Source organism: Gadus macrocephalus, chromosome 15 (assembly GCF_031168955.1).
Source record: "Gadus macrocephalus chromosome 15, ASM3116895v1".
Classification (NCBI taxonomy): domain Eukaryota; kingdom Metazoa; phylum Chordata; class Actinopteri; order Gadiformes; family Gadidae; genus Gadus; species Gadus macrocephalus.
In genome coordinates this window covers 15,210,508-15,233,663 of record NC_082396.1, presented here as the reverse complement: position 1 = coordinate 15,233,663, position 23,156 = coordinate 15,210,508, and the positions used below count along the sequence as shown (strand labels likewise).

Here is a 23,156-nt window from a genome sequence, read left to right as displayed (position 1 = left end):
CCCTCATTTTAAAATGTCAGTCCTTCTTTACTTAGTATAAACCCTGATCTATGAAAAAACAACAATTTATAATCTGTTGACACTGACTCCTAACCATGCTCCGAACCTATGCTCTGACGTATCAGGTGCAAGGTTTTCAGCCAATCAACAATCAGAGAATACTGCAGTGAGATGCAGGCAGATGTTACAGCTGTTACAGTTATGTGTCTTAAACTCCTCTCCTGTCATTAAGATACAATACCACGTGTTCTATTGTAGTCATCAAAATAAAATGAACGGATTGAGAGTGGAGAAAAATGGATTTTGGTTTGAAATTTCTTGTGCGTGAGATTGATGCTGAAAGAGTGAGTGACATGCCATATGTGGTTGGCAGCCCTGTATCATGTCAGAATGTCATTATGTTTGCCCTCTTTCCTGGCTTGATAAAGATTCCCCCCTGTGAGGAAAAGCCACTTTGAAGTCAAAGCCCACAATAAGGGGCCTCAAGACCATAATGTGTGGCTTCTGGGGCTGTTTTTGGATAAGAAATTGTCTGTTTGTGGCAGTTGAATGTTTGTGGCACATTTTTGCATGCTATGACCATTTCATACCCTTACTTACCCCTATTTTCTCTCTGAGTTTATTTGTTACCAGTAAAACTTTTAGTAAAACACTTTTTTACAACTTAATAGGGTTATATGTGCTAAACTCAAATCCCCTACAAATTATAACACATAAAAAGTTAGATAAAACACTCAATTTCAGCCAAGCCCAAGATGATATTTGATGATAGTGCACTTAATGGTCATTTTTATTCCAATTTCCTATTTAATCGCTCCACACGTCTTAGTAAAAAGCTATTCATGTGACATCCAATAAAGAAATATATATTAATTGGAGTGGTCCATTAGAGGGACATAAGGGAACAGAACTATGATTACATTTGGTGTGTGTGTGTGCAACACACAAAATTGTGTGCAAGTGCTTGCAAAAGTGCGTGCCAGTGCTTGCAAGCGTGTGTGCTTGCAATTGTGTGTGTGTGTGCATGCCTGTTTGTGTGTGTCCCAGCACAGACAATAGTACCGTGGTTTTTCCACCACAGTATTCCCTCAGTGGTGGAAAAACAATTGAGAGCAGGCAGAGGCCCCTTAAGAGCCCGTCTGTATTTGTTGGTCAGGAAAATGAGCTCTCAAAAGAGTTATGAGCTGCAAGTGTTTGGCGATGCCTCAGAATGATGCATGCTTTAATTTAGGGTTTTGTTCCGCCCTTTGAAGATTGCAATGCCGAAGAAAATCCAATGACAATAGCGTTTACGCCTCGCCATAAAACAGATTGTACAAAGACGAGAGCAGGACAAATTTTGAATTGTGCTCGCATTTTTTGAAGTCATCGTTTTCACAGCGCGTCCCCCCCCCTTGGGAGGGGGACGACAACTTTATTATGCTTTATTGGCTGATGACGAAAAACTAAACTTTATAATACAGGAGTTGAAAATTTAAGGTCAGTGTAATGTTTGCGTCTCAATTAAATCATTGCATGTTTAACATCTTTATTACCTTCTCTCAGAAGATCCATCAATTTCCCCTAGGAGTACATCAATTCACATTTTAGTATAGACTACATCTCCTAAACACAATCTTTATCCTTAGTTTAACATCCATAGAGCTTAACCATTAACAATGGGTTTCAAAGCAAGGAATTGCTGCACTTACTGTATTTATTTTTTGTTCGCTCGCTCTTTGTCCAGAGTGACTAGCATAAGTTCAATCAACCATTGCACTTAAACATCTCAAAAAGTGCAAGATTCATGCAAGTATGTACAGCTTTAAAAAAAAACAAGCTGCTTCGTGTGCTACATTTATAAACAAGTTATAATAACAAACACGTTTTTCAATGGTGACAGTGAGGCAGCGTTGAACTGCTTGTCCGTTTTTTCCATGCGTGGGATATATTTGTTGTTCTGGAAAGTAATGACTAATATCCAACAAAACTGTTCGAAATATGTATTTTGGTGTTTGTGTATTACAATATATGTGTATGTGAATCCATTAGGCCTGCTACGTTTGGCCTTCCCTCTTGTGTGTTGGGTCGTGCCTGACAGCCCTCATGGATGACTCATGGACAGCAGCAGAGAGGGAGGGGCCTGCAGAACATCCTCAGCTAAGACTTTAACTTTAAAACAATAAAGGCATTTCATGCTTGGTGTAGAGCGAAATTATGGGAAATTATACAGTATGGAGAAGAAAACCCACCAGCCCCACTCACACCCGCACACACACACACACACACACCTCTACCACCCACCCACACACACACACACACACACACACACACACACACACACACACACACACACACACACACGCACACACACGCACACGCACACACACGCACACACACACACACACGCGCGCACACACGCACATACGCACACACACACCCACACCTACACACACACATAAACACACACATGTAACATAATGTTATGATGTTATTATGATATATGTTCTGTTTTGTTGTGTGGTAAAGATTATTTATAGCACATTTGGAGTATAGGGAAATGCAATTTCGGTCCTCTATGTAACTTGCATGGTCGATCTGACAATAAAGTTCACTTTGACTTTGACTTTGACTTTGACTTTGAATTTGATGTAGTGTAGGCAGAGACAGACGCACCTCCAGTACTGTGTAACCCCCCCCCCGCGCGCGTGCCGCCCCCAACACACACACACACACACACACACACACACACACACACACACACACACACACACACACACACTACCCACCAGCCCTTCCTCTTCCTGTGACAACGCTGCTTTACAGTGCAAGCTCTCTAGCTCCCTCTGCGTAGCTTTAGTGAGCAACCTTGGCTAGGCTAGGACCCTACCTTTGATTCCTGATTCTGTTTTCCACGGCCTCCACCCCCCGAGACACACACACTCACATACACACCCATGCAAAGAACCTGCCTTCCAATCTCATGTGATCTAATTTCAACAGGATTTTCAATTGTATTGCCACTCTTTGGGCTCAGATGTGTCAGATGTGTTCTATATCTTTGTCAGTCCGTCTCAAAGTCCTTCTATTCATCCTTTGGTCCCTACGTCTGTCTGTCTGCCTCTTCGTCAACCACATTGCTGTATATAGCAGTATCAACCTCTGTCTCCTACTCTGTCCACATATCTCTTTCTGTACCTGAGACTGTGTGTCACTGCCTTGCCCCCTTGCTTTCCCTCTGTCTCCATCTCCGTCTTTTCCGTACACAACTCTTCACTCTACCGCTCTATCTCTATCTCCATCAAACTGACTTTTCCTAGATCTGAGAAGCTCCATCGCCGTCTCATCTCTCTTAATTCTTTGTCTAGACAGACCTTGATCAGAGAGAAACATTCTCTCTCCGATCAAGGTCTGTGTAGATGAAGAGTTATCCAGCTCTCTGGGTTGCTTTGTTTAACGACTATTTATTCACTCTCTCTGTCTCTCTTCCCCTCTCTCTCGACTTAAATATCGTAGAAAAACAACAAATCTCTCTCTCTCCTACTATGTCGTCCAATGTCTCTCTGCCCTCTCTCTCCCTGCCAGACATCCGGGGCCTGCAGGCCTTCATGGACCAGGCTTCCCGGCTGGGCCTGGACGTATCCCTGCAGCGCGTCGACCGCAACGTTAGCCGCGTCTTCAGCGACCTGTTCAGCACCATGCGCACCGAGGAGCTCAACCGCTACCGGGACACGCTGCGCCGCGCCGTGCTGCTCATGAGCCCGCGGGGAGCCCAGGTCTTCATCCACCAGGTGAGGCGTCTCAGAGCGGCATCATCATCATCGTCAAGAGTCCTCCTGTGCTGTTCCTTATCTCCTCGATGCTTGATGACCAGCTAGTTGATAGATAGATGCATCATCAATGGTAAGAATGACAGTCGTTTTGATACCACGGAATTGTTGATTGCGTGACTTAAATGATGATAACAATATGTACACAATAATATGTACCTTGATAAAGGCTGGGAAGAGGCGATGTTAAAGAGCCGGGGGACAGTAGCTCAGGATGTAGAGTGGGGGTGGCTGGTAACCGCGAGGTTGCTAGTTTGATCCCCAGCTCGTCCTAGCATCAAGGTGTCCATGAGCAAGTCACCTAACACTAACTGCTCCCGGCGAGCTGGCTGTCGCCTTGCATGGCCTACGCCGCCGTCGGTGTGTGAATGTGTGCATGAGTGGGTGGATGTCTGGCAATATTGTACAGCACTTTGGGTTGCCACTGGTTACAAAAAAAGCGGTATATAAATGCAGTCCATGCAGTCCAGTCCAGTACCGTAAAGCGCTTTGGATAAAAGCACGATATAAATGCATTCAATTTACCAGAGCCATTTGCTGGCTCAATTCCGCCAGTTAATTTATTTGGTGAGGTGAAGGCAAATCAAAATGGAGGCCTGACAATAAGATAAGATAAGATATAACTTTATTAATCCCCCGTAGGAGAAATGTGTTTGTTGCAGCAGCAGTGGAAGGACACAGGACAAAAAAACAATGTAATAAATACAATAAATAAATACAAAGTGCTAATGCATAAGTAGACGCTTATAGTTAATAGGGACAAAAACAAGACAAACAGAACCAACATCAAGATGGGTGATGCATATACACATATATACGCATACCTAAACACACACATGCATATGCAAACACATAGACATACACAAACACAATCATCATCAGGCACTGTTGAACAGCCTAATTGCCTAATGGCTGCCGGCACAAAGGATGCATGGTTCAAGATATAGGTGTTGTTGGTTTGCATGTGCACAGTGCATTACCAAAACAAGCCCAGACATAATTGTAAGTCTACAAAAAATGGCAGTGGTTTAATAGATTTGCTACATGCTTTTCTAACTTTAATTACCTGTGGGCTGCCATCCCGCAAGCTACACGCTTCTAAAATATGAATACATTAATAGAATGTTTAAACAAATCAACAAGATAACACAGGTCGAAGGAAGAGTTAAACTTAGCAGGTGTCCCTGCTCGGCCTAGTAATGATTTAATCCACCAGGGTGAGAGAAGTCAGAGACATACTAAACACCACAGTACAAGTTGTCAGAGCGTTCAAAGTAATCGCTTGCACGAGGGCCTCCATGCTCAAGTGTAGTAAACAAGACTCAAGGCTCATTAAAGATTCATCTTAACAAGAACATCCCTCATCGTGAGCTTCAGGAGGCCAATATGTCGCCTCGATACATAAAAGGCTCAATGTAAGTTGGTATCAGAGAGTTATAGTACCGGGTTCATTAGCGGGCCAAATCCCATTGGACACACTTAATGGCGGGTTGACCTGAAACCACATCAAACAGACGCAACCACCTGAGGCACAGTGACCGGACGGCGAGAGTACACACGCTGCACTCTGTACTTATGTTCTGGTTAAGGCACTGGTTTGGGGGCTTTGACTCATACCTACAATCTACTTTTCTCATCAAGGCTCAGTGCCGAGAGAGAGAGAGAGAGAGAGAGAGGTCATTTAGATTGTTCTGCGGTGCACTTTGGCGCACCATGATTACATGCTTCCACACATCTATTACTGCGACCAATCAGCTGTCCTTGGCCGCTAATCAATGGCATGAAGAGATCCAACCAGTGCTTTATGCAAAGGTTCAGAATAATATTGCTCATTTCAAGAATTATTTATACATTTCAAAGGCTGCCAGTTGTATGACGTCATGACTTGATTATGAATTATGTCCAGTGTTTAGGTTTAATAAGAGCCCCTGACAGCGACCTGAAGTTGGATGCTTTGGAAAGACATTTTCTGCCACAAAAACATAAACGGTTCACAACAATAACTTGATGACTGTGATAACTAGTGATTACCTGAGTAGCTGCAGTGGTAACCATTAAGAAAGCAACAAACAAAACAGAAAAAACAACCTCCAGCAGTTGAAGTGAGCTTCAAAGCCACTTCAATGGTCTCGCGTACAAAGTGCTTTCAAACCTTTCTGCTCGGAGTGTTAAGTGTCAGTGGGAGAATTCTCAGACGTCATTTGTAACCTGGCTTTGTGAAGGGAAATTATGCACATTGTGAAACAGTATCATGCCAATTGTTCAGATATTCATCGCTATAGAGGAGATGAAAGGGTGAAGGGAGCATACTTACACCAAGGCATATGAATCAATCCTGAGACTATTCTGAATTATGCATACCCATTTAAAACAGATTGCACACGATCTAATAATGATCATTTTTAATCATTATTGGATTAGTAAGGTAACTATCTCAATCAATCATTTATCATTTGTAATTCCTCCCATAATAACGTAATTTCTCGTTCTCGAACTTTCACACATGAACGTGGCCGCATTCCAAATCTTCCGATTTACAGACGAGCAATCACAGTCTGACGACCTGCAGCATGGGTCAAAAACAGAGTCATCCCAAGTGTCTGCTCACTAATTCCCTTCACTAAGGAAGCTATTGAGGCATTCATGGACAAAAGAATCAATGCAATGCCCGGTACGCACTGGCTTAAAAGTTTAATTATTGACACACTGCTTTGATTGCGCCATTGTATCTGAAATAAATCCCATTGCAAACACCACAACTTCCTGAAGTCAAACACACACACTCACACACACACAAACACAAACAGAAACCCACACACACAAGCAGCACACACACACAAAATCATACAGAGAACATCACTTTGTTACTCCACCTTTTTCTCTTCTCTCTAAGACTGCATTTAATCTTGCTAATTATACTCTTTGATGGTCCCTTATACAATTAAGTAGTTGTCTTTCGGAGGACAGAGGACTAAGCTTGGCTCTAACTCACTGTCGGCTACATTGAATATGTTCTAGTATTAAGAGCGGATAGGGCTGTTAATCTATCAAAAGCTCATTAAGGAATGGGTAACTGTATTCATGGCGCTTACTCACACCTCATCCAATGGGATTACAACGTAAATATGCTAATATCTGAGAGGATGTTGATGTACTCCAGGATGAAAGGAATAAGTGTGCAGATATGAATGCTTGGAAGGGAAAAAAACAGACCGTGAAAGTTACCATGGAAACTAGAGATTGACACCAAGATATGCAATATTATTCATCCAACATCTAATTAAGATTACGACAAGAGAAAGGAGAGCTTCTAGGGTTTCCAGCTACAGTTATTAATGATCTTGTCTGTCCCAGTTGGTTTAGGTTGATAAAGAATCAATTTTCAGCCAATTCAGTGCAATATACATTTGGAAATATTAATTTCAAATATGATATTGTGAAACCAAAAGATAAATCCTATTTGAATCCAGCCAATCCAATTCAAAATGGAATACTGTTCAATTGAGTCGTCTGCAGCTGTAATCGGTGAGCAAAGCCATTTGGCTTCCTTACGACAGTTGTATTTTTATCTGTGTGTGCGGCTTTATGTGTGTGTGTCCATATATATATATATATATATATATATATATATATATATATATATATATATATAATCTTTTGCCAACCATGTGGCTTTCCGTCTTCATATCAAATCACTTACCCTGCTTCCTCCCAGATAGTGTACCCAGCCGGGGTCACAGAGCCGTTTCCACCAGAAGAACCCGGCTATCTTATTAGACTATCATATTTTTCTGTGCCCTTGAAGTTTTTATTAGTTGCCATTTGCAAGCTTATTCATTTGGGGCAAATGCTTAAAACATTTTATGCCCTTGCAAGGTCTCCATCCTATTAATTGTCGGTGCAGCTACTCCGGGCCGTCTATCTTGATGACACCCAAATTAGGAATCTGGCTCTGCAGAGTCTTCGCCAGATCATTTGTTTTCACTAAAAATGATTAAAACGTAAAACAGAATGGGATAGAAATACTTCAGGCTGCAGTCGTTGTGAGATTATTCTGGTTTCAGTTTTTATTAGAATTTAATTAAAGAGTTATCGCAAGAGTCTGGCAGATTGGCAGGAAGACCATTGGTTGACACTGAGGAAGCCTCGTCAAATCATATGCAAGGGGGCAGAACCGTTTCTGGTCTAACCAATCAGCGATCAAAGCCAAGCCTGTGGGGCTGTATCACCTGGCAGGTGGAGAGTAAGCCAGGATAAACTCCTTCACAGGGACGAAGTTGGCAACACTAATAGAAAAAGGAGCCAAAACAAAGAAGCAGAGAATTGAGAGGCCAAGGTACAGAACAAGAATACACATTTGTAAGGCTCGTCAAGCGTGAGAGCAGAAGGGTTTGAGCCCAAAAGAACAGACCTGGCATTATTTCCGTTGGACATGTCAACTTGAAAACAAATATGCCTTCACATTTCTTAGCAAAACACATTTAGTGACTGAAGGTCGCATCATTTATTCCACTCAGTTCAGTTAGCTCATGCATGAAGACCAAAAAGTTTTTATCTGCAGCTCAAACTACATTCTCTAAAGATGAAGCCAGTACAAATCTTTGTTTGTATTTTCTCCATTACGGGTGGCCTCTTTAGTTATGCTTCCAGGGTCAGCATAAAGTTCTTCAACCAATGAGGGCCCGTCAAAATAGTAATAGTTATTTTGATTTCATATGTAATGGTATCTTAATATGATCCATATCCGCTATACACCCTGGGTAGGTGAGCCCTGAGAGGGACTTTAACAAGCGGGGGTGCAGCAGAATGAGAGGCGTCAGACAGGGTGTGTCAACTGCACACAGTGGGTGATGGATGGGGCTCCCTGGCAGAAGAGAGGTGAGGAGGGGGAGGCGGATTGCGTGTGTGTGTGTGTGTGTTTGTGTGTGTGTGTGTGTGTGCACGCGCTTGTGTGTGTGTGTGTGTGTGTGCTTGCATGTGTATGCTTGCATGTGTGTGTGTGTGCGCGCGCTTATGTGTGTGTTCTTGTGTGTGTGTGTGTGTGTGTGTGCACGTGCTTGTGTGTGTGTGTGTGTGTGTGTGTGTGTGCACGTGCTTGTGTGTGTGTGTGTGTGTGTGTGTGTGTGTGTGTGTGTGTGTGTGTGTGTGTGTGTACCAATGATCCAGGAGGCTGACTGAAGCAATAGTGCTAGCTGCGAGGGAAGAGGGGAGAGTGGGAAGGAGTTTGCGTCGAGGCCAAAGAGGATTCAGTGAATGCGAGGGAGAGAGAGGTAGAGAGAGCCAGCATGTGAGCATTATAAGAATAAGGGTTATGAACTGGAAGTTACAAGAAAATGTGAACTCGCAATCCGTAATTGGCGCATGGATGACCTTCCGAGTCCGAGTGTTTGTTTTGTTCTTTTGTTTTGATGACTGAACTTGAATGAATAGAAGACTGTAAACATTGTTTACGCATTGTTACTGTCGCTGTCGATACCAGGGCTTATCTCAGACATTGTTTGATGCAAAAAACATTGTTACGGAATGATTGAGCATTTGTATTATTGAATCATTATCAATAGAAGTGCAATGTGCTGTGTCTTTGTATAACCCGTCACCATCTGCTTATGGGGTCGGATACCACTATAACAATAACACATTATGACACAAAAAAAAGAATGCTTTACCAGACGTGATGTATATTTGTCAATGGAGACTTTTCTCAGTGGAGCTCCCATTCAGTACAACTGCCTCACAGGAGTGACGCAAATCTTAAAAAGTGTCGGTTTGATACAGCGTGTGAAAGGATAGTTAGGAAAGTGAAGAATAGTGTGTGAGCGACGCTACTTTGAGAGATTCAGCTTCTAGGGAGAGCGTTTGAGTTTGCTTCAGGGAGAATTGCAGCACATTGAAACCACAGCACAAAAAGGGCCCCTCAGCCGCTGGAACGTGTTGTACTGGGGAGCAGTAATGTATGCAGGGTGTTCAGCTGCAGCAGGGCACACGCGCACGTCCCTCTCTTTATCTGCACTGCCGCCTCACTCTCAACCTTTTTTTCCCACATGTTTTTTAAGTCATTAATCACCGCATCGCCACGAATGCCATCGTCATCGTCGCTTCACGGTGGAGATGATCGAGGCAACAGCAATTCAGTGGAATAAGAGACGTTATTCTGGAGTTGGCTTTGTTTTGCGGGTTATCTTAGCACTTAATGTGCTCTCCCGCAATGTGTTCTGACCAGACGCACACACGGGAGGTATGGAGTCATGATTGATGCCGTAAGAAGGCATAGATGCGGAAATGCTTCTCATGATAAAAATAATAATAATAATAATCTGAATTATGAATGAAAATGTACCTTCATAAAGGTAATGAATTCAATTGTAATTGTGTTTTCTCACAATTAGTTTTTACGTTTTTTTCTCACGCTCTGAATTGACGTGATTTGTACGTGGCTGCGGGGTGAATGGAAGGGACGACTTGATTGGTCACTCAGATAAAGTCTTAAATCTACAAGTTTTTTTTTTATCTATTATTTTTGGCATTACTTTGACTGCATAAGGACTGACATAGTTTAGGTACCGTTTTTTTTCTATACCGCAAACTATAGCCCAACTGTCTGGAGTTATGACTCTTTTTGAAGACTTTATTCTTGTTCATATGCTAAGATTCTCTCTCCTGACTTCCTACCTTAATCAGTGACCAGATAATATAAATGCAAATGGAATTCAGATGACAAAATATACTATTACGTGTTGCTTTGAATGTAGATAATATATGGCAAGTCCCTTGTCAATGGAGGTAAATATTATTAATTGTCAACAGTGAAACAACTTCACATGGCTTAAGATTCAAATGATTTAACCACACTTGCCAGGAAAGCTTGTACAGACTAGTCATACTAGTACTAAGATGAAGATGCAGGACATGATCTATTCTACACACTAATTTACAATCACTCATGGTCTAGCTGAATTTTCACCAAATATCTTAAAAGTTTGCAAATTAATTTCTTGCGCTTTTTGTTTTTCTTAATTGTCCTAATCTAATCTAATTTCACCGTGCTCACTGTCATGGAACGATACATACACAGCATACAAAATTCAGATGACAACATTAAATGTTGATCCTAACTTTGAGAAAGACAATTTGGAGAGATCATCTTGAATTGTTGGTGATCTTTTTTACATAAATCCAAACAGCAAACATCTTCAAATAAGAGTAGACAGAGCATTGCTTATATAAAGGCTCACTCAATACTTTAACAGAGAAGCAGACAAAAGAGGAAGATGATTTATATTTTGAACTTCTGAAAAGTTTACGATTTCTACATTCTGCACTCAGCCATTGAACTGTAACAAAGTGCTGAAAGTCTTTATAGAACCCAATCAGACTCAAAGTACCCTCACCTTTAAGGAACACATCAAAAACACAAAATCCAAAGTCGGTTCCCGAAACAACATCCTACGGAAACTGACCAACTCCAAATGGGGAGCCACAGCACACACATTAAAATCTACTGCCTTGGCCCTGTGCTATTCCTCTGCGGAATATGCATGTCCTGTTTGGGAGAGGTCAACCCATGCCAAGAAACTTGACTCAGCATTGAACAACACCTGCCGTCTGATCACTGGCTGCTTGAAACCCACCAACACAAGCAACCTCCACCTCCTTGCTGGCATTGCCCCTTCTGATATTAGACGGAAAGTTACCAGCCGAGTCGAGAAAACAAAATCTGCAATCGATGAACGCCATCTCCTCCATGGATGTCACCCTCCGGCCCAACGGCTAAAGTCAAGAAGAAGCTTTCTCAGCCATGTCCAGCCCCTAACAAAGTCTCGGGAAGAAACCAGAATCCAACTCTGGATGGAAAAACTTGAGAATGACCCACCTCCAACTGGCATGGGAATACCCCCCACTGAAAAACTACCCCCTGGTGCAGAAGCATCATGGACCCAATGGAAAACACTAAACCGCCTCAGAACAAGAACAGGACGATCCAAAGATGCTCTGGTCAGATGGGGCTACAAGACTGGCCCAACCACCTGTGAATGTGGAGAAGCAGACCACACAATGGAGCACTGCCTTGTCTGCACTCTACTACCCAACCCCTGCAGCCCAAAAGACCTTGCAGTTTTCAACAACAATGCAAAGGACTGTGTAATGAAATGGGAAACTGTCATATAAACGCTTCAGTGAAACGAAAAGAAGAAGAAGAAGAAGAAGAAGAAGACTCAAAGTCATCTACTCCGTGGTGTCAAACACTCCATGTCCTCCGCTCACAAAAACAAACAACAATGCAATTACATAAAACTGTTTTACATACACAAGCATACAGTTGAATTAAGTTTAAATAAGGACGAATGGCCGATTTGATGTTCATAATCGTGCTAAATGTTTCTGCAAGGAATTCTTGGATACGATACATGAAAGTGAAATCTTGCATTGGGGCCCTGTTTCTGAGCGTTGGGAGGTGAGTCTCGAGTCGTGGAGATCCTACAGACAAACACGGGTCCAACACGGTTCCAACCTTGCATCGTGTAGACCGCTAAAAGGATTCCTCCAAAGCATAAAGAGGCACTCTCCACATTTAATGTGCACCAGCTGAACCTGCACGAGAGCACACTGAGGGGGAAACGCATCAAAGCCCTGACCTATTACTATATTATCACCTCCTCGGAACGAATCGGGGGCGGGGGGGGGGGGGGGGGATTTTGAAAACACTAGCTCAAACTGTGCTGCACCTGCAATAAAAAAGACCTCCCTCGAAAGTTAAAACGATCCCATGGTACTCTATGATTATAGTTAATGGTAAATTATCCAGAAATTTAGGCTAAGTTAAACCGAGAAGGAAGGAAAATTAATCATTAATGTGGACCCGTACTGTTCTCGAATATTCGCCAACACCTCCTGCAAGAAAAGTACAATTAATTTCACCAGCTGCTCCTTTTCTTCTTCTATTCGTTCTTCCGTTCGTTCATTCTTTTGTTCATTAATTCTTTCTCTCTTTCTTTCTTTCATTCTCTGTGTTAATCAGCTGCTTGGCTGATTCTAGATTCAGAGACGCAGTGGGGGTAAATCACTCCTATCTAGATGCCCTTGACACGCCCGGGATTACAGCCTCCTCCCGGAAGCCTAACAGCATCTCACGATGAGCTGTTGCTTTTCAATTTTTGCATTTTGGTTCTATATAACATTGTCACTAATAATTCATGAGAGCCAATATATCTGTTGGCACGAGGCGGTTGCGAATCTGCATTGACATTTGAAAACTGCAGGCATTTACCAATTTAGCAATTCAACATTTGATAATGTCTGAGCAAATGTTGTTTTTGTTGCTCTAAGACACTTCTGGCCCCGTTACGTTTTATTAGGTACAATTATTTACATATGCAATTTTGACAGACCTTTCATAGTTCCTAGTAAATTAAAAGAAACAGTTTCCCATGCCAAAGGTAAAATGTGTTCAGAACATAAATAAAACAACAGAATATAAAATAGCAATTGAGGTATAGATGTGGAAGCCTTGAAACGAGGATAAAAACACAAACTCAGGGTCAACTGAGAACACAGAAGAACAATTAATGTTATTGCTAATCCTGCCATATTGAACACTGAAAAGTTCAATGCGGCCAAATTCAATGCTTTTTTAACCACAAAACACATCACTTATTCAAAGCACATTTAAGTAGTAATACAATAGTACAGAGCATGTTTTCAACGTATAAAAATGATGTGTAATGTTAGATGTTGTACATGTTTAACACTTACACCTCACATGCTAACATATTGACACCGGACCGAAAGTTAAATACATGGAAGACAATATGGTGTATTTTATTGGAATGAAATAATAACTTTCTATTCCTACTTACTTATCGTCTTGCACCTCTAAATAACTTAAAGACACCCAGGTGTTTTGAGAATAAGCTCCAAGAACATTTTATACAGGAGTGGGAGAGAAAGTTGACAAAACCCACAAAAAAACTACCCACACCCGTAAGCTGTTATAAATATGCGTGCCCTTGTCGAGGAATTGTATTTTGATGCCAAGGACTTTTCCATAAGGCTGTCACAGGTGTTGACGGACTGTGATTTCACAGTGGCTCAGTTTGACATACTATGATGGGATGCTTTGCAGATGGACAGCCACCACAGATGGTCACAGATGGACTAGAGGGAACTCAAGGCTGCTGACAGCACTACCATTGTCATGCCAGCACGTGCACACACACACACACACACACACACACACACACAAACACACACACACACACACACACACACACACACACACACACACACACACACACACACACACACACACACACACACACACACACATGCAAACAGGCATACATTAACTGGCACACACACTCTCATACACATGCGAAAGACACTTACAAACATACAGGCACATACAGAAAAAACATACATGTACAGAGACACTTACACACAGACTGACACACACACAAACACACACATTATATATATATATATTAGAGCTGTCAGTTAAAAAAAAAAAAAAATAATAATAATCTTATTTTTTTTCTTTGGCTCAAAACAAAGAAGCAGTAGCCTGACTGCTATGTTCAAATTACATTTGTTCAAAGCAGTCGTTTAATTGCACTATAGGCTCTTTTTTGTATCGTCCTGTTTTGATCAGTATATGCCAATGTTGTTATCAATAAAAAATCATTTGCACAAGGCAAGCCGATGCACTTCACCATGTTGATAAGAGAATTAAAATGAGAAGAATTATGGGACAAAAAAATCAAGGGATATTTAGCATAGAAAAATAATTTGCGATTAATCGCGATTAATCATGAGTTAACTATGACATTAATGCGATTAATCACGATTAAATATTTGAATCGCTTGACAGCTCTAATATATATATATACAGAGAAACCCACAAACACACACACACACACACACACACACACACACACACACACACACACACACACACATGAAAAATGTATTGTATGTAGATATTCTTTGCCCTTTTGGCTAAAACAACAGCAAAGCATTTTTATGTTCTACAATAAGGTTATCTTAGTTATTTTCTCTTTTCTCTATTTTCGCTTAGACATAGCCTAGACTCCATTTGTCATATTTATATCAAAATAACATCTCATGTCCCAACTGTCCACACTGCGATTTCATATCCTATCTCCAAGTTATTGGAATACTAATAATATCTAAAAGTTATGCGCATTGCTTGACTTCCAAAATGATTTCCCACAACTGTTTTTCCACAACCAAATGCTTATTGTACTTTGCTGGAAGGTAAAATAACTAAAGATAAACTAACAATACATCACAAAGTATTTTAGATTTCAGAGTTATAGGGAACCATTCAGTGTTGCACAGTGCTCAAACACAAAAGAAGATTTCTCTATTCTTCTGCTAATTGCACTCCCCACAAATGTTTGGTTTTAATTTGAACTGCTTGGAGCTTGATGCAGCGGAAACGCCATTAACCCGAGGAACAATGGGACACAGCGTTTGCACCTCAACGCAAGGCATGCTACATCGTGTGTCATTAAGAGCAGCACAGAACCCATCCACAATCTCCAAACCCTGCAAAACATGCATTAAGTCTACAAAGAAATGTACTTCATCCAGGTCATTTGAGGCGGCACAGGTCTTTCTAGATCCACTGCCATGCCTGCGCTTGAAGAGAGTGATGCAACCCTGAATAACATAGAGGCGGGTCGCAGCTGCCCCCAACACTCACTGAGCCATTGTGTCAACACCGGCTGGGACAAGACAATTAGTCTGAGAGGGCGAAAGCTTTTTGACAAAACAAACGTCTTTTGGACAAAAAACGGAAGGTGGGAAGGTGCATTCTCATAAATGTCGTACTGACATTTCACCTATCCAAAAAGTCAATCAGCCGTACTGGGGGCAGATCAGCCCCCCCGGAGAGGAAGGAGGAACTGATTATGTGTTCAACTTTGATCAAATAAAAATATTTGGTCATTTATTTCAATAAAAATAATAATTAATAATGATTTTTGAATAGTCTATACTTTATTTGTTTGCTAAAAATACAAAGTTAGACATTTACGTTGAGTTGGTGCTAATTAAACCCCCTGTTGATAAGGGTGTATGATCCGCCCTCCAGACTGACACACACTACAAACCAATGGCTTCGCGCACGCAAACACACGTGCACACATGTACGCACACACATTCACACACAAACAGAAACACACGCACAAGCACACACGCACTCACGCACACCAACACACAGGCAAATACACCCTTTCACTTGCATACCGCATACCCACATGTACACAACACACACACGGCACACACTCACTCACACTTGAATCCCCCGTATACACACAAACGTGCCCAGATGCATAGCTCCCCCTCCCACACCCCCACACAGGTGTCTGTGCAGGTGGTGTGCGTGCGTCCATATATGGGCAGCAGCCCTGATTTCTCCCCCTCAGATCCATCACTGCCAGCTTTCAGCGCACCATCCCTTAGCACAAATGAATAAGGCCAGGTAATAATTCAACAGCTCCCGAGGCGCTATCCAGCCAGATTTTTCTTCTCTGGTAATGAGGGAAACACTTGCAGCCACCCCAGAAGATTTAATTAGACAGGACCTGCATGCTAATGAGGTGAGTGATTCAATTTTTTTTTTAATTGCTCAACCAGAGTCATTTAAAAAAAGAGTTATGGCTAACCCTCAATGTAGGATGTGGCAGACAAAGTGGCATTCAAAGCCTCATGAATAATTTATTCCCATTCATGTACCTTTTTGGCTCCAAAACCTATTTCGGAGAGCAGGTGCAGTGGACACTTTCAGTACTTTATTTACCTTCTCCAATTGAACCCAGAGAGCTGAATGGATGTCCACTCGTATTCAGGGAGGGTTGCTCCGGCGGGAATTGGTTTTAAAGGTTGAACAGAACCCTTATTATTTTTGTTCATTTCCTGGGATAAGATTAGTAAGCAAAATGGAATGGAAGCGGCCGGCAGAGGGGCCTCGTCGTGACGGGCCCCTGTCCAGACAGGCCCCGGGGGAGGGGAGGGGAGGGACAGTGTGTAGGATGGGTGCTCCTGGGTCCCCGGGTCACCCAGCCGGAGCTCAGAGGTGATGGCTGTAGGGTGTAGAGAGGAGTTGATCGGCCAGGGGGGTCTAACCGTCCCCTGGGTGAAAGCCCCCCACCTCCCTCGCCCTGACCCCTCGACACTGCTCCTCCATTCTCCACACGATAAAACCATGACAAATGGTGCCTGCCAGCCCGTGATCGATCACTGTCCCAAATTTCATCCTATCCTATGCTCTCTCTGTCTCTGTCTGACTGTCTCGCTTTCTCTCACTTCTCTCTCTCTCTCTCTCTCTCTCTCTCTCTCTCTCTCTCTCTCTCTCTCTCTCTCTCTCTCTCTCTCTCCTCCCTCTTTTCCCCTCTCTCTCTTTTGTTCCATACCACGATGTATTTTCCGATCATAATGGTGCCGTGTCTCTCCCTGCTCAGCCACCTCATCGTGCTGTCCTCCTCCTCCTCCCTCATCACCATGGGCTCACGTTGTCTGCGTCTGTCTCCTTTTAGAAGTCGACCACCGCACATTTCTCTGTTTTACTTTCCCTTGAGGCCACTATTCCCATCTACCTATTCTGCATCGGATCAACTCATCAGTTGTTTTTCCCTTCGGAATGTTTTGCCATAAAGATTGTTAAACCTTCACCTTTGATATTCGATTATAATAAGCGTTGCGTTTATTATCAAATATAAATTTTAATGCATCAACTATATCGACGTTGGAAAGGCCAATGGAAGGACAACATTTATTTTTGCTGTTGTCTACATCATGCTGGTTGCCTGGGGACAACATCTTACAAGGGAACCATCTCATCTCATCTATGTCAGTGTATGAAGCGTAACACATTTCAACTTCACAGCAGGATCCTTTTAGGATACACTGGAAGTGTATATGGAGAATTTACAGAGCGTAAAAGAACAACAAAAAAAACTTTTTTCGCCTGCTGGAAATAAGTCTTGGGTCAATAAATAATTGATATCTCTAAGGTATTTTATGCAACAGTAGATGCTGCTGTCTATAATGAATGAATTGTCCCTGCAGGGGGCCTCTGAGGGACCTGGTAGTCACCTGCGGTATAAAGCTAAACTGCAGATGAATATGGTTGAAATATTTAGGAAGTTGGTGGTATTTAGATAAACTGCAGATGAATGCCTGTGAAATATTTAGAGAGGTTTGTCTGATCATATTGGGAAAACAAAACACTGTGATGCAGCACTAGTTCACCCGAAATATGGTGTAAATGGTACCATATCCTCAGGTGGGCACAGAATAAAGGATCATACAAACACTTTTATATTATGAATGTAATAATGTAATATATATTATTTCTGGCCTAGTCTGCCATAAATTTGAGACCATCATGGCAGTTGGGCACTTTATAATGTAATGGATTTTGTAATAGTACAGAATAGGTTACCTGATTGTAAGTCAAGATCATGGCCATCTTAATGATTTTATTAAGTAATTATCATTACGGGGAATATGGAAACGTAGGTATCCCTCAAAGTATAATGAGGATGTTTGAATGAGTAAAATGCCATTAAGCTTTATGTTAAACTTCTCTGCCATGCTACTTTGACTTGTGTCCGCCTGCAGCCTTGCTAAAGCCTAAAAGTTAGAATAGACCTGTAAGCGTACTCTATGAACTGGTCAGTGGCCATTCATAAAACTGCCTCTTGATTTACAACAAATTTAAAGTAACAAAAAGGGAAGAAACAATGAACTTACAAACATGCATGCATACATACATACATACATACATACATACAGACAGACAGACAGACAGACAGACAGACAGACAGACAGACAGACAGACAGACAGACAGACAGACAGACAGACAGACAGACATACATACATACATACATACATACATACATACATACATGCATACAAGCACACATAGCCTACATGCACACATACATACATAAATACACACATACATGCATACATACATACATGCATACATTCATATATACGGTACATACATGCAAACATACATACACACATCCCTGCATACATAAATACAAAACTGCATAAATACACAAATAGATACACACATACATGCATAAATACATGCATAAATACATAAATAAATACAAAAATGCATATATACATGCATACATACATGTATATATACAAACATCAAAAACATAGACACATTTTCGCAGAGAAATATTGATTCACAAAAAAATAGATCCATATATTTTGCATGTTAAACAATAACAATCCTCCTAAAATTTCTGTCTCAATTGTAATGCTAAATTGTCCTTTATTACAATTATTTACATTGTAATATCACTATATTGTTTATTCATTTGATTCTCAGAAATGTATTTGTGTTTTCTTTATTGTTTCGTAAGCAGGTTTTGTCACAATTAATTGTGTTTGCTGTCTATTTCTCATGTGGGATAGGATGCACCATTGCACCTAATTCATCTTCCTATGCCAGAACAAACGTAGAAAGTGTGCTGTGCAAGTTCACCAAAGCTTGAAGAGAATGTCGAAAACTTTTGACACCGAGATTGCTGCAGTCGGCTCAAGATTATTGCCCCGGTCCCATGTGGTACAGAGAAAAAATAGTACAGGTTAAAAGGTAATTTCTAAACCAACCAATTGGAAAAACAATGGGCGTATAGGTACTCAATACACAGTGTGCTAGCTTCCAGGGGCTCTGAAGAAACGTCCAATTAAATTACATACCCTGTGGAAGGAAGAAGGGTTGAATAATATCAAATTCCATTTTCTCTATTTACTCATTGAACTTTCTCTTTTTATGCATCATTGACATTCAAACAGTTATCCACAAATGCCTGCTATACATAGATACATATGCCAACAAACACACACACACACACACGCACACACACTTGCACACCCCGTTGACAATGTCCTTTCGTCTTTGAAAAATCTTTAGTCATCAAAAAAGAATCATGCATTAATGCAATTACAATTTAGAATGAATTCAAAGAGAATACATTATCGGGCTCTAAGTATAGCCCCAGTGTAACCTTTTAATGAATACATGAATCCTTTGAATGGGATTGTGTAGATCTCAGTGTCTGATACGTGCTTGAGTAATCTCTGCGACGAAGCGGTTGGATTGCTCTTCGGTTGCGACCACACGCACACCTTTGGAAACATCAACGTGTGCCATGTATGAGCGTATGTGTGTGTACCATATGTTTTGGTAAATGTGTGTCCGCTGGTGATCCTTGATTTGTTTTCCGTTGACGAGCAGGAGGGGTGAGTCAGAGCTCTGCTCCTCAGGTTTGATGGTAACAGATTTCCCCTGTTGCTCGGAGCAGATAGACCCATGTGAGCAACAGGATGAACCCACGCTCAGAAATCGTGTTTGGACGTCTCCGCGTGAGAGACAGATATAAGACGGATTAAAGAAATCCAAACACGGAGATGTTTAGTGGATGGCAAATGAGGCAAATGAGGTCAAGGATCCAGGTGGACCACGAAGATAGCCACAGCTGAACATAATTGTTCATTAGGACAGGTGAAGCCATAAACATTAACGAGACACTAAGCACATATACTGTATATATATTTTATCTATATGTATAATTCCTATTTTTTTCTGCTTGTCTAAAGAAACTAAAATATTTTGTAGTATACTCTGCCAGGATCACTTGCACACTCTCTCTCTCTCTCTCTCTCTCTCTCTCTCGCTCTCTCTCTCTCTCTCTCTCTCTCCCTCTCTCCCTCTCTCCCCTACTCCTCCTCCCCAAGACTACGGTTGATTCTATTCCGATATGTCCTATTGCCACACATCGTAGTTGTGCGTTTAGGCTTTAATGTCTCTTTAGGTCCGTTGAATTGCAACAAAAGCATACGTCTTGAACTGTTACTGAGTCAACTGGATATTAATCTGTTTCTTGTTGCTGTCTTTACACATTAGGACAGGGATATGACTAAAAGCAAAGACAATGCAGTTAATTACCCTCCATGTTTTTCTCGTATTCAGAACTAAAAACTATACCTATACTATGATACTTTTAAACCTATTGTACCATTTCCTTAAGGGCTCCCATTGTAAATGTGTAAATGTTTCATATATTGGATAACGAAGAGCTTGTTGAAGGAAAGAAGAAAAGGGTTTCATCCTAATCACATCATCAATAGTGCTATAGTTGTGTACCTAGCGGTATGATCAGATAATCATCAGCCTATAATCACTCAACTGTTTTTTAACCCTTATTGACCAAGGCAAATTCACAAACGCACACACACAAACACACACACGGACACACACACACACACACACATGCAAATAAACCATAGGTAAAAACTTGTCTTTCTCACTTCATTAGAGATTGATTGAATGTTTTAGTACTGGCCTGTTTACAGCTTTTTCCTTTTGACGTACGCGTTAAATGCAATTAGTTCTTCCAGTTAACCTGGACGCCTTAGGATATAATCTTATAAACATTTTCATGAAAATGTCATTATCTATAATTGACACATGAGTACCGGCAATTACAGCTGTTTAACTTTCCCTCCCTTGAGGACTTCGTCCAACCCATCACATGCCTATGCTGAGGATGTTCCTGTTGATTAAAAAAAAAATTGTGAACACACACACATGCATTTACCACAGTAACACAAACACCTGTGGGCACATCCACTCATGATCAGGATGAATGATTCATGAGAGAAAGCGCAGTACTATATAGGAACGAGAGGCGTGTTGAGCAGAGGCGGATGCAAAACGCGGGGAAGATATAGCGGGGATAAATATGAATCACCGCTCAGAGGGTTCCTCCCCACCCCCAGCTCAGACAGGGCCTGCCAAGCACGCCAGTGGGGCTGATGAGAGGAGGCTGGTCGGGGATCGGTAATGGCCATGAGTGAGGGGGGGGGGGAAGCAGAGAATGAGTAGGAAGGGTGTGTGTGCCGTCCGGGATACCCGGTAGAATCCCCCTCCCCTCCCTGATGCATCCCGCCCAAACACACACACATGTCCCGCCCCCCCCCCTCTCCAATAGGCCCCCTTCCAGTCCTCTATTCAAAAGGCAATAATTGCATCATTTTTCAAGGCTCTTGCCTGTGTCTGGATGCGAGACTTGGCCCATTAATCAAACTAATGGAGAAGTAAGTGATTTCAAAATATAGGCTTTGCTCAAGCACACCCCATCACCATTGCCAGGACCCCCCAACACACACACACACAGACACACACACACACACACACACACACACACACACACACACAGACACTCACACAAACACATGCATGCATACACACACGCACACACACACACACACACACACACACACACACACACACACACACACACACACACACATGCTAGACAGACAGACACACACACACACACACGCACGCACACACACATACATACACACATACACACCCATGTCGCATTTTGAAACACTACCTATGCTTCCTCCTCTCACTGCCAGTAGGATCATGATGCATTCTCCATTAGGATCATTCATAAATCTTTAATATATATAAAACATCTGACCCACTTTTGGCCTGGTTTTAATTTCCCTCACCATGGGTATGGGTTTCTAGCCAATGGCCAACCTCCCTTCATAGCGGCCTATGAAGGGGCAGTGAGTCAGACACATTTATTGATCTTGATGGGAAGATTCAATTAACATGTTCCTCAGGTTTATCAAAAAGCTTTTTCTCCCTGTGCGCACAGAGACAGAAAGCGAACTCCCTGCTGCTACTGTGCACCTACCTGCAGATTGAATCATTTTAAGTATTTTTTATTCAATAATTAGGCCTACCGCCTATTGAAACCAAATTAACATATTTTCCTATTCAGATTGCGATGACCATGATCTGAGGGAAGACACACCAGCAGTTACATCTTTTTAATTAGCTTTCAGAGCCACTGTAGGCAGTTCACTCTCTGCTGTTATCACCCTTGTGGAGTTTGCTGTAAATAAATTAGTTGATTCAACAGATGTGAATGCATAATCACATTGAACAAGTTACCCAGATGCCACCCTGGCTATTACCTCTCCTTGCTTTCTGCAGTAAAGAACAGTGCTTTGTAGAAACGTCTCGAATGACCCCTTAGCATCGGTCGCGTGGTATTCCAAGCTAATGGTGCCGCCGTCACCGTTCCCTCCTCCCCCTGCCCTCTCTCCTCTCTCCTCTCCCCTGTGTGGAATCGCTTTGTATGCACACTGCTTGCTCTGATACCACACCCCAATGTCACACATCTCAAAATCTCTGGAAATTAGCAGCACACACACACACACACACACAGACACGCATACACATCTATGCATGTGTACAGAAAAACACACCCATA

The 23,156-nt window shown here is 41.9% G+C and overlaps 1 protein-coding gene across 1 annotated transcript in view; it reads left to right on the top strand.

Moving 5' to 3' along the window:
* The first annotated feature begins 2,772 nt into the window (after positions 1-2,772).
* LOC132472723 (glutamate receptor ionotropic, delta-1-like) overlaps positions 2,773-23,156 on the top strand; it is an 87,052-nt gene continuing 66,668 nt past the window's right edge. The window contains exon 1 of the mRNA XM_060072456.1: positions 2,773-3,770. Within this exon, the coding sequence (XP_059928439.1) occupies positions 3,399-3,770 (372 nt within the window). The 5' untranslated portion in view covers positions 2,773-3,398. The remainder of the gene's footprint in view (positions 3,771-23,156) is intronic.